The sequence below is a fragment of the Penicillium nucicola genome (assembly GCF_028828085.1).
Source record: "Penicillium nucicola strain IBT 29836 chromosome Unknown utg000010l, whole genome shotgun sequence".
In the NCBI taxonomy this organism is placed as follows: Eukaryota; Fungi; Ascomycota; class Eurotiomycetes; order Eurotiales; family Aspergillaceae; genus Penicillium; species Penicillium nucicola.
Genome location: NW_026643134.1, coordinates 4729780 through 4744734, shown reverse-complemented (window position 1 = coordinate 4744734; position 14955 = coordinate 4729780). Strand labels below are relative to the sequence as shown.

General features: G+C 49.7%; 8 protein-coding genes across 8 annotated transcripts; 3 read left to right on the top strand and 5 right to left on the bottom strand.

Annotated features, from left to right (window-relative positions):
* Nucleotides 1-785: 785 nt before the first annotated feature.
* Nucleotides 786-2357, bottom strand: N7511_010362 (hemolysin III family protein; the record flags this gene model as incomplete). The annotated part of the gene is made up of 2 exons (XM_057132739.1): nucleotides 786-2111; nucleotides 2175-2357. The coding sequence occupies 2 exons, from the start codon at nucleotides 2355-2357 to the stop codon at nucleotides 786-788; spliced, it is 1509 nt and encodes a 502-aa protein (XP_056980727.1).
* Nucleotides 2358-2724: 367 nt separating this feature from the next.
* Nucleotides 2725-3495, top strand: N7511_010361 (uncharacterized protein; the record flags this gene model as incomplete). Its single annotated transcript, XM_057132738.1, has 3 exons — nucleotides 2725-3080; nucleotides 3153-3396; nucleotides 3454-3495. 3 exons carry the CDS (start codon nucleotides 2725-2727, stop codon nucleotides 3493-3495), a joined length of 642 nt encoding a protein of 213 aa, XP_056980726.1.
* Nucleotides 3496-3915: 420 nt separating this feature from the next.
* Nucleotides 3916-5688, top strand: PIG-S (GPI-anchored transamidase GPI17; the record flags this gene model as incomplete). Its single annotated transcript, XM_057132737.1, has 2 exons — nucleotides 3916-4155; nucleotides 4216-5688. The coding sequence occupies 2 exons, from the start codon at nucleotides 3916-3918 to the stop codon at nucleotides 5686-5688; spliced, it is 1713 nt and encodes a 570-aa protein (XP_056980725.1).
* A 342-nt stretch (nucleotides 5689-6030) lies between these two features.
* N7511_010359 (uncharacterized protein) lies at nucleotides 6031-7251 on the bottom strand (the record flags this gene model as incomplete). The annotated part of the gene is made up of 1 exon (XM_057132736.1): nucleotides 6031-7251. One exon carries the CDS (start codon nucleotides 7249-7251, stop codon nucleotides 6031-6033), a length of 1221 nt encoding a protein of 406 aa, XP_056980724.1.
* Nucleotides 7252-8057: 806 nt separating this feature from the next.
* On the top strand, nucleotides 8058-9177 carry sod4 (mitochondrial 37S ribosomal protein mS42; the record flags this gene model as incomplete). Its single annotated transcript, XM_057132735.1, has 4 exons — nucleotides 8058-8117; nucleotides 8174-8351; nucleotides 8466-8590; nucleotides 8647-9177. 4 exons carry the CDS (start codon nucleotides 8058-8060, stop codon nucleotides 9175-9177), a joined length of 894 nt encoding a protein of 297 aa, XP_056980723.1.
* A 268-nt stretch (nucleotides 9178-9445) lies between these two features.
* Nucleotides 9446-10243, bottom strand: N7511_010357 (ubiquinone-binding COQ10-like protein; the record flags this gene model as incomplete). The annotated part of the gene is made up of 1 exon (XM_057132734.1): nucleotides 9446-10243. The coding sequence occupies one exon, from the start codon at nucleotides 10241-10243 to the stop codon at nucleotides 9446-9448; it is 798 nt and encodes a 265-aa protein (XP_056980722.1).
* A 315-nt stretch (nucleotides 10244-10558) lies between these two features.
* N7511_010356 (putative C6 transcription factor) lies at nucleotides 10559-13074 on the bottom strand (the record flags this gene model as incomplete). Its single annotated transcript, XM_057132733.1, has 6 exons — nucleotides 10559-10705; nucleotides 10758-10927; nucleotides 10979-12253; nucleotides 12306-12516; nucleotides 12570-12936; nucleotides 12986-13074. 6 exons carry the CDS (start codon nucleotides 13072-13074, stop codon nucleotides 10559-10561), a joined length of 2259 nt encoding a protein of 752 aa, XP_056980721.1.
* A 349-nt stretch (nucleotides 13075-13423) lies between these two features.
* Nucleotides 13424-14547, bottom strand: N7511_010355 (hydroxyacyl-thioester dehydratase HTD2; the record flags this gene model as incomplete). Its single annotated transcript, XM_057132732.1, has 2 exons — nucleotides 13424-13907; nucleotides 13961-14547. 2 exons carry the CDS (start codon nucleotides 14545-14547, stop codon nucleotides 13424-13426), a joined length of 1071 nt encoding a protein of 356 aa, XP_056980720.1.
* Between the last annotated feature and the right edge of the window lie 408 nt (nucleotides 14548-14955).

Below are 14955 nucleotides of genomic sequence, written 5' to 3'. Positions count from 1 at the left end.
CAAATGATGACTTTCACCAATACCTTGAAAGCACATTTCTTTACAAAAAGCCAGCCTCTGTGACGCTCCTCGAGTTTCATTTCACAGCCTTCGCTGCTTTGGATATTGAACAATGCCGCCAGTTTACAGTGCCAAGTGGAGGGGAGGGTCGACGTTACATTTTGATTTGGCGTTTGGTGCCAGAAATTTGGAAAAGTCCAGTTGCAAATAGAAGGGAATTCCTTCATGGAGTTATGAATGTACGACACTAGACGATGCACAGAATCTGCATACACAATCAATGAACATTGTTTGATATAAGTTTTTAAAAAAAAGTATAGTAAGCAATATGTAAGAGCAAATGGCATTTGTATGTTCTGATATCGTAATGCGATCTGCGATAAATGATATATAGTCTCAAATACCTATAAACAGCAAATGGAAAGAAGATTCAACAAATAACAAATAAATGGTGCTTACACCCTTCAACCTAGACAGATAAAGTGGCGCCACTGAGGGAAAAGGGGAGGCAAAGAGGTTTTCTTGAAACCAATGCTCTAAGAATCGAAGGTAAAGCAATAGGCAGCGAAAGCAAACTCCAACCATGCAGGCAGAACGGGCATCAACAGAATCAAGGCTTCTGTAGAAAGAGATCTATGAGCACTTGAAACGGGGCCACGGCAGGTCTATGTGTTTCAGCAAGGACACCTGAGAACAAGGTCATATACTCCTTGAGAAAAAGTCATGAGCAAGAAAAATAGAAACAGAAATCAAATGAAATCGTGGAGGTATGTTCAGAAAAATGTTCAGATCTTCAGATTCGGACATTCGCCCTGGGCACGCTGGAAGGCTCCGGCAAACAAGTCCTGCATAGCATGGTAGTGGAAGAAGATACCACCAAGTACCGCAAGATGCCAAATGTTATGGCTGCCGCCGACGTAGTCGAAGAAACCTGGCTTCCAGCGCTCGGGAACCTTGGAAGCGTAGACGAGGGCACCGATGAAATAGACAGTTAGACTTTTGAGGACTGGCGAATAGAAATACATGCACCACGAGAAACCGCGAGTGTAAGATAGTTGAGCGATGGGCGAAAATCCGGTGAGGGCAAGCGTAACAAAGAACGCAACACGGGCCCAAGCCATATCGTGGCGGTTAAAGGTCGGATGCCAGGGTAGAATAATGCCGCCAATACCCAGAGACATGGTGAGTAGAATATATGTCCATCGAGAATAGGGTTCACAATAGAAAGCAGTGTACTCGGTAGTGACAATGGAGGCGGCAACCAGCATCGAGATTCCGGTGTAGTCGACACAAGCAAAGCGTTCCATTAAAGTTTGAGATGCGATGCTGTTCATGGTGTGCCAAATGGTACTGCAGACCAGACACTTGCATGCAGCAAAGAAGAAGACAGCCGCGATTGCGATGTCGGATTTCGTGCTGAGGTGGAAATTGGTATGGAGCGGGTAGAAGTAAAAGGCAATGGCGAGGACAATAACAAGGCCGATGACATGAGACCAGATGTTGAACATTTCGTTTGAGTAGGCGAAGACAGACGAAACACATTCCACTTTGGAAGTGGTGAAGCGATATCCGTTGATGATGTGAGGGTTGACTCTCCATGGATCGGGCAGCTCATGGTAATTGATCAAGCGTTTCTCCTGGGCTAGCCGAATAGCCTCCTCCACATTCTTGCGGAGGGTATCACGAGCATGGCGGGCACGCTCCATGCCTTCATCGACGATCTCTCGAGCGTGGACTAAGCTTTCCTCCGCAACTTTCCACCCATCGTCCAGGGTGCCGTAGATGCCGCGATCACGGACTGCGTGGGCTCGGTTTTCCATTTCGGATAGGAACGACTCCATGAGGCGGACTCCAGCCTGGGCCTTTTGCTCCAGTGTTTCTTTGGTGACCAGGGCCTCGTTGTACCGGTCTTCAAGAGTCTCCACTAAGATCTTAGCCCGCTTCTTGCCACTTCCCATCAGTTCGCCTGATGCAACTGAGCATTGGTCTCTGACAGCTTCCAATGTTGCATAGCCCCGTTTGAGACTCGCGTCAATCCCGATCATGTGGGATTTTCGATATTGTTCGATCCATTGCATTCGACGTTCTAATTGAGCTAGGAACAGTTCGACCTATGATTTAGTTAGACCTATCATATCAAGTGAGCAGTTCTGTGGAGGACAGTCGTCACATACTCGAACGAAAACTGCGTCGGCATCTTGATAGTCGCACGACAGTCTTCTAGAAACTTGGAATGAATGTCTGCGCCGCCGATCGCGGAGAAGACCGGTCTCCTCACTGGGGGTCGCAGTAGCAGAGGCAAACGCCTCTGTTTCGGGATAAGACTCTACCGCCATTGAAGAAGTGCCGCAGGCCATGAGAGTCTAGTTCAGCTGAAGGCCATGTAGTGTAAGCGTTGAGGGGGAAGGGTGGTATCGGGACGGGGGAGGTTTGAGGTTGAGATTGAGGTTGAGGCCGAGGGATCCGGGAGAATAAAGGAGTGCAAGGACCGTCAAAAGAAGGAGGGGCTATGAAGACCTCAAAAACACAACAAATCAAGGGTTGGGAGAAAAGAGAGAAAGATGAAGGAGAGAAGGCGTCCCAACCAGTGCCAGCCAAGGATGCACATGGTACCGCCTTGCGCCTGATTGATTCCCGCCTTTTCCCATCTCCACATGTTTTTCGGCTTGGTCTCTCTCCTCTCTCGCCACCGGGGTAAAATTTCAAGATCTTACAATTTTTGCCATGGCTATCAGTGAGATCGTCACCGAGGAGTCGCTCCTACCGGTCCTGCAGACTAGTGCTGAGACGCTGGTGCAGTGCAATCAGCTGCTCTCCATCCTAAACCCCGACACCCTCCCCAACGACGCCTCCAAACTCCAAGAAATATCCTTGGCCGCCTCTAAGCAACAAAAGGTCTTGTTCGCCTTGTTGGCTCAACTCCGCGGGCAGAATCGAGGAGCTATTTTCCGCGTTCGCGATACCAAGCAAGCCACGGCAGAGGCCCGACAGGAGATCGACCGACTTCATCTGCAATTGCAGAACCTCTACTACGAACAGAAGCACCTCACTGGTGAGATCGCAGCATGTGAAGCATATGAGTATGTGATTGAAATTATCATTTAGGGGGTTGCTCTTCTGTTCCTGCGATAAGCTAACATATTGTGTGACAGTCATAAATACCGATCTCTTCCCTTGATTCCCGTGGAGGAGTTTCTTGAGCTTTACCCGGAACATCGCGAGACCAACGAACATGACCTGATGATCGCCCGCATCAACCATGAGCATGCTGAGCGAGAGAAGCTCGAACAAGCGCGGCAAGAGCTGCTGAAGCGCAAGCAGGCTTTGATTGCGGAGAACAAGAAGAGGAAGGACGACCTGGCGAACCTCGACCAGGACCTTGAAAAGTTTGTGGACGTATGTACCTCAAGTTCGATAATTATGATGGTCAAAGACCTTACTGACAGCTTTCAGGCCGCCAAACCGATCCAGAAGATTTTCGAGAAGGAATACTAGACATTGCATAGTTGTACGGCTTGAAGGCCTGTTAGCCTTTGACCGCTACATTGGATCGGCGTTACTGGGCATGATACCCTTTTTATTTGCGATTTTGAAACATGTCAACAATGACAAGATTAAGCCTCATTTGAGACTTGATCACTTACTCAACTATACTCAAGCCTATCATTCCTATTGAGATCGTAGATATGCCTTGGAAAATATCAATCTCCGTAGTCGCAAGACGTAATAGACGAATCAGTTATTTTATTCTACAAGACAATTTCCACTAGAATCGAATTGAACCCGAAATGTCAGTTGAAAGTCTTTATGCTCAATGCGGCCGGCCACCTTGGTCCCTGGCCTCTCCGCCCGGGAACCTTCCCCAAACACGAATACCCACCTCCTCCTTAGCTCTCCAGAGAGCATGTTTCGACTATGACGACCAAACAAGGAGACCGAGCGTCTCCTCAAGAACCGACATTACAAGTCAACGAATCCACTGCACAAAGCCCTCCACCCCCAGAGACCCCGACTGCCGTCCAAACGCGATTTCGAGTGATAGCTGCATTCTGGGCAGTGATTATATTCTTAGGATTCCCAATATGGTGGAAGACAACGTCTATTTACAGGGCGCATCTCCCCGTCGAGGAGATGGTGGACTGGGCCGATGGAAAGGTACAGCGCGTGCAATTGTCTCTGGTCTCGGAGGTTGGATGCTAACAAACACCCTTCTAGGCATGTCGACCAGTCTTCCCCTTGGAAATTCACCTTGCCACACCTTCGATGCAATATATTGAGTCACAGCATCTGCTTCGAACTACACAACATACCCTCGATGATCTGAACGAGTTCGCGGCACACCACCTCCGCCTAAAGCTTGCCAACGACAGCGCAACTGTGTCACATAATGCCGACAATGGTTTGGAAGGAGCCATAAGTGCCGAAGGACAGGCGCCAGACACTGCATTGACGGTTCGTCTGCTGGCCGAAGAGGGTCTTGCAGCCCCTCGGTCTGAGCTTCATGCAGCCACGACGCAGCTTGATGTATTCTATCCTCCGAGCCAGGTCCCCGTGCCCTCCTCTTCGAACTCGCCGCTTTCTGCATTCATTGCGGAAGAGCTGCAGCGATTGTATGGCGAGGAGAAGGCTACGATAGCACACATTCTGTCCGGACACACTGGCGGCCTTGACTCGACGTCTCCACCACTCGCCGAGAGTATCAGTCGCAGACTGCGCAGATCGATGAAATATGCCGAGACATATCATCTTTCCTTCTCTCTCTTTACTCCGGGATCCGAGCCATCGTCTTGGGACATTGAGGCTGCGGTGAAGGTGTACCTTACTCCACTCCTGCAGGCATTTGAGCCCATCAGCAACTTTACGGTCGACACGCAGGTGCAGCTGTATGCAAACTTTGCACCTACTGCGCCGCGTCCCGTATATGACGAGGCAGAGGCTGCATGGACACTCCAAAAGGAGGACCTCAGCGCCTTCGTCAACGCTGCCGAGTGGCCCCTCAACCCAAGCATCGGCAATGGACCTACAATCAACTTCATTCTCTACGTCCCAGACCCATCCCAGTCCCCCTTGGTTGTCAAGGAAAACCGAGCTTCAAGTTGGATTGTTCCCCAATGGGGTGGAGTATATCTCCTCAACCCGGCCCTTGCCAATTCCGAGCAGGGTCAGTCCAATCCCGCCCATCTTTCTCATGATTCTCTGGGTCCTGCGTTTATGACATTCTCTCACCAACTCCTCACTCTTCTTGGTACGCCAAGCACGCCGGCATCCCTTCCCCTCCGTCTTCAGACCTCCATTCGTATCCGCGCAGCCACCCTCCTTCTCTCCGCATCATCTACAATGGGTTCTCTGGCCCGTCTCACCGAATCTCTTCCCTCAATCCCTATCCCAGCCAGTGTCGCCTCTTCTGTTTCTACCACACTCTCCCACCTAGGTGCTACCTGCTCTCACTTGCGAGAGGGCCGCTTCGGTGCTGCGCTTGCCAGTGCCCGTGTTGCCGAGACAGAAGCTGAGCGTAGCTTCTTTGAGAAGAGTATGGTTGGTCAGGTCTACTTCCCTGATGAGCACAAGGTCGCTGTTTACCTGCCTCTGTTGGGTCCTATTGGTGTGCCCCTTGTAGTCAGCTTGATTAAGGAGCTCAAGAGGATTACAGCTGCCCGTAAAGCGAGGAAAGCAGCAGCGGCGGCTTAGGCCCTTTATTATTTTCCTTTTTTCATGTATTCTAAGAGTTTCTATATACACCCATTCGAGCATCTTTCTCCTGATCATCCCTAAGTCTTACTGTCTGACGTTTGCTCCTACTTGTTGCTATGACAAGCAGCTTTCTAAGCGGCACGATATAAATCGAAAGCTGCATTGATTGTATTAATTAAGAAAGCAAATAGGTATCTCAACAAATGACATCCAACCATTCAAAACAAAGGATAGAATACAAACATGGATATCATGGTACACCGTCCATATGCAAGTGAAACAAAATTTGTATCGAGGGAGTTTCTATCCGAGGTCAACCAAAACTCAACTACTTCGCATTCAAACAAGTGTAGGCGGGTCCCTGAACGGATTCTCTTTCGAATCCTCACGAATACGATAAGAAGGTTGCCCTTGGGGTCCACTGAATCCATGCCCTTGAATCATTTCCGTAAAAGTAGTATCAGGCCTCGCACTCGCAGCAGAATACGGTTCTGGTCCGAGGTATTTCCTGGGCTGTGCAAATGTTCCAGGTGGAGAGTAAACTTTGATACTCTCCGTACTAGGCTCACGTTGTCTCGGGGGAGTGACAGGATTAACCGGGATAGGTGGTACGTCTTTTTCCAATCGTGGATTGTTGTGGAAAAGACTTCTCACTCGGCTTCCGGTACGATGCATTCTAGAGCGAGTAGAGCGTCCTCCAGCCGAAGTGCGTTTGGCATCTAGTGGAGTTCGCAGGAGGAAGTCGGTGCGGTAAGAGGCGTCTTCGGAGACTATTGGTCTTGAGATGCTCATTACAGCCCCAGTGGAAGTACGATGAGACCAGTGCGATGGGAATTTTGACTCCTGGATCTTGGTCTCAGCGTTACGAGCGCGGCGTCGGAGACAGAGGGATATTAGGAGGGCGGTGGCAGCGCCGAAGACTGCTCCTGGGAAGAACCCTGCTGCTATTGCTTTGCTTGGGAATGAGGGACACGTTTCTGATAGGACTGCTGATGTAGCGTTTGTGGAGGCTGCCGCCGATGGAGATGATACTGGGGTAAAAGTTGCACCGAGTGTTGCGGATCCGGTAAATGAGGTTGAGGACGAAGAGCCAGTTGTGGTTGTGGACTCGGAGACTGAGGCTGTTGCGGTTGTTGCGGCAGCCTCATTCATGACACAAGTGGTTCCGCTACAGCTGTAGCCAAATGGGCAGCACTTGTCGCCGCATTTTGGAAGACTGTCGCCGAGACGCGTTGTCTTGATGGGATTTGATGGATAGAGAGTGGCGTTTTGTTGCTGTATGTCACAGACGATAGGTGTGATGTACTGGCAGTCATTGCCTTTGGGGCAACAGATGGCGGATGTGGCATCGTCCAAACTGATGCAGGTTGATTCGGATGAGCAGCAGAAGTTGTCTGGAAGTTTCGTGCTACCGCAGCGGTCATATGAACTAGGACATGAATCGGAGGCTCTGGTCGTCAGACTGAGGGAGTCAAATGCATATCCTTGTCCGATGCTAGCCCAAAGAGTCAAGAGAAGCAAGATGGATGGTCTTCTGCTGCTGGCTATTGAGCACACCATGCTGTTGAGTGGACGTGTTCTTCGGTGATATTATGTACTTCTGCCAAATCTTCGGGTGGAACTTGTCCAGAAATACGTTGAAATCCGAGAAGTAGAAGTGTGCCAGTGTCTTTTTGTTGAATGTAGATCAAAAAAGCGGAAGGTCAACACTGAAGAAAGATTCCAATGGGGGGGGGAAAGACAAAAGACAAGGGCATTGATTCAGAATAGATGAAAGGAAAATTAATAAAAGAAGCCAACGAATGTCATTCTTCAGCCCAATGCACTGTCTTGCATACAAAGATTCCGAGCACGCGCCGTCCTAAAATAGGCGCTGGGCTGTTTCAAAGTCGACCGCATGATGAAATCAGGAGCTAGATGGGCGCTAACTCTGAGAAGTGTTGCAGAACCACAATAGAGCCGGGAAGTACGGAAAGAAGATTGGATGTGAGACTATAAGAAGACAAAAGAAAAGAGTTGAGCGAGAAAACGGGGAGAAAGTATGCAAGTTATGTGTATGCCATTTCAACAAAGTATCAAACATCAAAACTCGGTTCCCTAATTTTTGAGACCGGAGTCATTGACTATACTGGCATGAATCTATAGGTAAGTTTTATCGATATTATTAGAACAAGATCAAACTGCGACTACAATATGGAAAGTTGTGTGTACAGTAGAGGTGAAGTAGTTCGGGGGGCTGTGATTGGCTGCTGGGTGGATGTATTATATAATATGGACTAGTCCCAATCGGGCATCACGTCGGGAGGGAAATTCTTCGACGTCGAAGCTCTGCACGATAGACTCGACCATTCACAGTACCCCTCGTCATGTTCAGCCGACTCGCCAGGCCGCAGAGCGCTTTGCGCGTGGCTTCATCTTCTATCCCGGTGAGTTTCAGTCCGTCCGTTACCCCGATCGCAATTACTGATCGCGTTATGTCTAGCCTACCTCCGCCTTCTCGCGCTTCCAGATCCGTGGCCTTCATCGCATTCCTCAATTGCAGCACGATGCCACCTACAAGGAGAACGGTATCCCGGAGTTCCTCTCCCCTGAGGCTTTCGACTTTTCCTGGACCCAATACCAGACCCTGCTCGTTGACAAGCTCAACCTGTTGACACAAGGTGAGTTCGGCACTCCGACCCTGCGGAACAACACACCGGTCCAATTTGTTCTTCATCGAACCAATGCGTGATGGTGCATATCTGAAACTTCATATCTAATCTATGGAATTATAGACACTGTCGATGCCGATGCCAAACCCGGAGAATTGCTGGTCAAGTACTCCCGGCGTCCGGAGATGGCCTCAGTGTTCAACTACGCCTCAATGGCTCACAACAATCACTTCTTTTTCAACTGTTTGGTGAGCAATGGCTTTAATACTGCATAGAATCACACCATCCTAACCAATACCTTCAGTCTCCCACAGCCACCACCATCCCCGAAAAGTTCTCCAAGGACATCGTCGACACCTGCTCCTCCGTCGAGTCCCTGAAGTTGGACTTCCTGGCCACAGCAAGCTCAATGTTCGGTCCCGGTTTCGTCTGGCTCGCTAAGAACCTCGAGCGTGAGGGCATGATGCACATCTTCTGCACCTACAACGCCGGCTCTCCCTACCCAGCCGCCCACTCCCGCCGTCAACCTGTCGACATGTCCACCCACACCCCCGAGACCCAGCTGGGTAACCAGTTCGCCGGCTCAATGGGTGCCCACGCCCAGAACCAAAAGAACCTCGCCCCCGGCGCCCTTGACGTCCAGCCTATTCTCTGCGTCAACACCTGGGAGCACGCCTGGATGATGGACTATGGTATCGCCGGCAAGGACGAGTACCTTGAGCGCTGGTGGGATCGGATTAACTGGGATGTGGTGTCCGACAACTACAATGCCGTCAGCTCGCTCAAGGGCGTGCGGAGCTCTGCTAACCGCGGCCGGAGCATGAGCATGCTCTAAGCTGAAAATCATTTCTGTGTCTGGATAATCTGTATTATATACTATCATGTTTCTTTTTTTTTCTGGTCCATGTTTACTTTCATCTACAGGCCTTTTTTGAGGTCTTGTACAGCGAATCCATCCAATAGAATCAATTGGCGATATGCTCTAAATCCGTCTGCTGTCTAAAGTCAAATCTACCGCAGCACATGCAAGATGCGTATATACCAATCCCAAACTCCTATGATGTACAAAATACTCAGTCCATCCACACAACTTATACAAACTCTCACAATCCCTTCCCTTCAACCTCCCGAATCCGCTTCTCAAATGCCTCAATCATAACACCAGCCATCTGCCCCTCGACAGCACTCATCAGAGTAGCATGCATCTGACTCCGGAACTCAAACCGCACCTCGAGATTGACCTTCGTCAACGGACCACCCTTCGCCTCAGCAGATGTAATAGGAACAAGTTCCCACCGGGTAGACAGATACTCAAAGATACCCTCCGTAGCACCGGGGAAGAACCCACTCAAACCAGACGAAGAAGATGACGAAGCACTCTTCTCAGCTCCCTCTGGCCCAGACTTCGATCCGCTCTTCGCTTCCACGGTCAATTTCTCCCGGTCACAGATCACGCGCGAGGTGAATGTCTCGCTGAGGGGCCCATAGCCGACGGTTAGGAAGGCCTGTGTAGGGTCATTTGTTTCCGGATCGCGGGCTGTCACCGTTGATGCTGTGAGGAATGGTAGAAATTGGCTGTAGGATTCCACCGAGGAGATTACTTTGAAGAGGAGAGGTGGGTTGAAGGGGAGGTTGCGGGTTGCGGTCAGGACGCGGTGCGGGGAGTTGTTGTTGTCGCCGTTTGAGGGGAGGAAGTCTGATAGTGAGGGAAGACCAAAGGACCTGCTTGGTTGGCTTGGTTTGGTGGCATTGTTTGAGGGAAGAGCTCGAGTCAGGCTTGGTCGCTGGGTTGTGGTTATTGTTCGCTGTTGTTGGGATAGTTGTTGCTTGGGGATATGTTGGAACCCGGTAGTTGAGGTAATTGGACGACTGAGGAGTCGTACGGCGCGGAAGGATCGCATTGAGGCGTGTGTGTAGAAGGAAGATTAACAAGGTTGGTTCCTGGCAGTGGTTGTGCTGCGCTGGAAAAAGTCCCCGTTCCGCGGGATCTGCGCCGGAGACTCCACGCCTCGGCAGGAATTGGTATGCACTCTGGACTTGTTTGACTGCAACAAATCATGCTGGACGTAGATTTACTTGGTGCAGAAGTTCTCGGTTGTTGATATCCCCATTGTCCTCTTGACAATTATTACAATGGGCTGTTAGCAGATCAATGTCTTATACAAATAACGTTAACTATGTTCATTAACTACATGTACACCTGCAGTTCTCAGTCATTATACTTGATAGTTTGGATGATCCATCGGTGACACGCCAGAGGAGAGTGAGCCAAAGTCAAATGCTGGCGCCGGTGAGGAAGCAGAGTACCAGACGTTATCATTCGTGGCCATTTCTATCCCAGAGATGCGGCTGTCGTACAAGCGCTACATGGTCAATTAGCTTCAGCCATCAAAGATGAAATGCAAGGAATCTTACCCAGTCCAGCTGAGCTGGAAGATTTAACATGTCTCCAATTACCCCCAGTGAGTTGTACGCCGGCGTCTGGTCGGGTATGTGCATTTGATTTGGTACTTCTGCAACCGCTGGGAACGTTTGAACATGTCTGTCCAATACTGACTGACCATGTGACTGAGGCGGAGTGAAATCTGAGATATTTGTTAGCTATGTTCGATGAAGAGGATGTAGGTGCACTGTACTATGGATGGCTGGCATGATTTGATTAGTGTTCGTTCGAGGATGCTGGACTCTGCTATCCTTGACACGACTTAGCATAATAGTCAGAGCAGTCACTGCCCTCTGCGTGTCTACAGAGTGATGCTGTGATTCCAGGAAAATGCGATGTGTGGTTTCCAAAAGGACAACGAAATCCGCACGTTCCTGCTCACCGAGACGCGCAGCACCGCCTCGATCCTCGTCCTGTGATAACCCAAGGCATAAAATCATGGCTGAAAGCACAAAGTCCGAGTTTGACAGGGAATTCAAGAAGTAACGCTCTGCGTATAGTTGGCCACCTGGCATGGACTCGCTCCATATTTCTGCGTGGTGTCGTAATGTCTCGCGAGCTGCGGTGAGACAGACTGATCGCGAGTATGCAAATTTGGGGTTCGTCTCACCGATATACCGGCGATGCAGCACAACTCGTGCCTTCTGGTACAAAAGCTCTAAAGTGTACCGGCGCATGATGACTTCTGTAGGATCTGCAATTGATTGTGTCATTGGCTTCATTCGCAGGAACAAAGGTGACATATCACGGGAGGTCTGCAAGCGGCGGTCAATTTCCAAGATCTCATCATAGGAAGAGGGTTCCCGAGAAAATGCTAAGTCTGTGATCTGACCAAAGACTTTCATAATATGGGATTTTGCTCTCGTGTATGAAGATGCTGTTCGTTGATCTTCAGGCCTTGAGGGTGGTAATTGAGTGGAATTTTCATCAAAGTCACTATCGAGCAAGTTTGCGGGCAATTCAGTATCGTATTGCCACGGTTGAATGGTTCTAGGGACGCCAACTTGGAACGAGATTAGTGTATCAAGTTGCACAAGTACTGCCCAGAGGCGCCGGCGCATTTCTCCTTCCCAAGCTGAGAGCATGGGGTAATGATGAGAGTCGCGATGGTAACCCATGCGCATAGCAAGGCGAAGGGCCATTCCAAGCAGGTAGGATACTCCAATTTGAGCATCTTGGCTCCGATAAAATTCAGACAAGGTGTAAAAAAATAATGCTTGCGCTTTGTATCGTCCTGGATTGATGTAGTTTGCCTTGATAAGGCATTGAGACGATCTTTTGCGGAATGTACTCAATGCCGTTGTCGGAGTCGACATATCAATGGGTAATGGCTCTGCACTTCGGTGATACATGGAAACCGATAGAGCCATCATCGAATATAAAAGGGAGATCCAGGTGAATGAAGCTTCACTTGGGTTTTGCCAAAATTGTTCATACTCTTTTTGAAATGTAGGAACATGGATTGCAACTGTTTGTAATGTTAGTATTCATGATTCGCTTCAAAATTAAACTTTTCTTACCAAGTGCGGGCTCAGTCGTTTTGAGGAATCGAGAAATAAGACGATCGGCTATTGATCGTGGAGGGATGTCCACAAGCATCTCCTCCTTGGTTATCGGTCGAGAACTGCCAAACAGTAGAATAGGTGAAGATGATTCATATGGGTCATCCTCAAGACCTTCATCATCGGAGTCAGCTCCATTCTGGTCTAGGTACTCTCGCACTCCATTAATCTGCAAACCAGTCAGCATGGTCATTTACAAGCGTAGCGCCATCGAAAACACACCTCTTCCAAGATAGCGCGCCAGTTTGCGCTATCAATGTAACTAGTTCCCTCATTCTTCACGAACAATGTGCCTGTATCAACTGAAGTCGATATGGCATCCCGGTCAGAGGCGGGGGAGGGCGTCACATAAGCGCCCCGAGACCCTGGTGGGGCATTGAAATCAATTTCAAACTCATCTTCAGGCTGCTGCTTCTGAGCCAGCGACATCACCAGGTTTTCTAGATGATGCAGGCGGTCTTGGACAAGAGTCGGGCTGGACTGTCCATGATGGGCCTTGCCTCGTGGGCCGCGACCAACGTAGGTGCATGCTGCTGCTTCACCTCGCTTTTTACAATTGGTACATGGGTGGTTGCGACAACACTTCAACCTGGTCCCAGTCAGAAGTTGCAGTGGGCATTCGAATAACAGTTACTTACTTCCGAAACCTGCATGCTGTGCATGAAAATTGGACACGAGTCCGCTTCTTGGGGGCCAGCGTCTCCGCTGCGGGGTCCTGGTCGTCCATTCTCATTCAAGTCTCGCTTTGGGCTCGGGAAGTTTTCTTTTTTGAAAACGGCTGCTAACATGAAAGAGGCTCAGGTTCTTTGGTCAATCCAAGGCGCCTCTGAAATCCAGTACACGTGATCCAAGCACTGACAGATAACATAAGACGGGTGCCCAGGTGGGGGCCATCAACCTTGGATCCCTGAACTATTCACATTACCATTGGAAAACCACTGTCTTGACTTTGGTTTGGTTTAATTTCTCCTCGTTCAGTTGAATTGTGGGAGGTAAAATAGAGGAAGCTTGAATTTTTCTCAGAGTCTTAGTGTAGCTCATTCATATCTACCCGTTCAAATATATCTCGGTCCGTTTCATTGTTGAATTTCAGCCTTCATAGCAACAACTCCCCCAGGAGCTAAAATTTGTACTTTTGTTGGCTCACCGTCCTCCATAACAATGCGATACTCATCTCCGGCATACAAAGGACTCGTAGCCCGGTATGAAATGCGCTGGGGCACGACTAATGTTGGATCTGCGACCTTTGAACCACGAGTGTCTCGCCAAAGATCTAAGATAGAGATCAAATTCAGCGGACCGTGTACAACGATATCCTTGTGTCCCTCGACATCTCGGGCCCAGGGCAAAGAATAGTGGATCTTATGGGGATTAAAGGTCAAGGCAGAGAAACGGAAGAGTGTCACGGCGGTTTGAACCAATGTCCGCGAGTGAGTGCTCCCCTCGGTAAAGATAGCAGTAGAAGTAGGGTTCATGGTTGAAAGATGAGAGTCTGTCGAGCAAGCACTAGAGGGGTTTGACTCTGTTGGGATGGGAAGAGCTTTACGGAACACCCAATTCCTGCATAAAGTCAGTGATTCGATCTGATATTCCTCGCGCGAGGAAAGCCATACCTCCGGTCAATGATTGACACCCCATGCTCATTCGAGAATTCCTTTTCAACCCCAACGACAATCATATACTCTCCAGTATTCTTAACGACCTTGGACTCTGCATTCAGGACCCGTGTTGTCTCTTTCACCTGCTGTCCTACCCGCAACAGATTGGGCTTTCCATCTGCACTGCGTGGCCAGAGCACCTCGCCGCCCGCCCACATGCGTCGCGTAAACGGTACGTCCGGATTGTAAGATATATCGGTTCCATCGGCACCTAGTTCACTCTCCATAAATGCAGGGGTGAAATATGCGAGGTGGTAGCCCGGCGGCACGGGGGTTTCAGACTGCGGGGCGGATGCTCCATTGGATAGCGAGGGGGACCCGGGGAAAAGAGTCGGGCGATTTAGAGTGAGCGAGAGAAGCTGGAGCTGATTGGCATCGATAGTTTGTGTCCGGGTCTGTGGTCCAAGGGATTGAAAGCGCGACAAGAATGAGGATGCTACTGCCGCGGCCTCTGGAGAGTGGAGACGTTGCGAGTTGGCGAAGCTGCGGTTTGCGCCCGGTTGGGTTCTTCGCGGCTGTATGCGCGGGCGGAGGTGTGCCATTGATATACGCGGGGGCATAATGATATTCTTAAGAGGGAGATTGACGATGTCCGGGGGACAAGGGAAAAAAGTCGTGGAGAATCTCCAATTCTTATATGCGGGGAAGCCGATTTGCCGGTCCTGAGTCGGCTTTATACCTCGGACCCACGCTGCTAGGGGCTTCGAGCCCAAGTGTAATGAGACCCCGTAGAACGTAGCTCAAAGAAAGAGATCTCACTGGGCTCTCTCGGCTATTCGATTCATATGATGAATAAACCCGTAACCTTCGAGTATTGCTTACCCGTGGAAGCTACCGAGTCGCCAGTTGACTTTCGGAGACCTGCAATCTCCAATGCCTGCCTTGTCGATTAGATATTGTTTTCGTTTAGAACAAAAAGATTTGTTCTTCCGCCCAGTAAGACCTAAGTC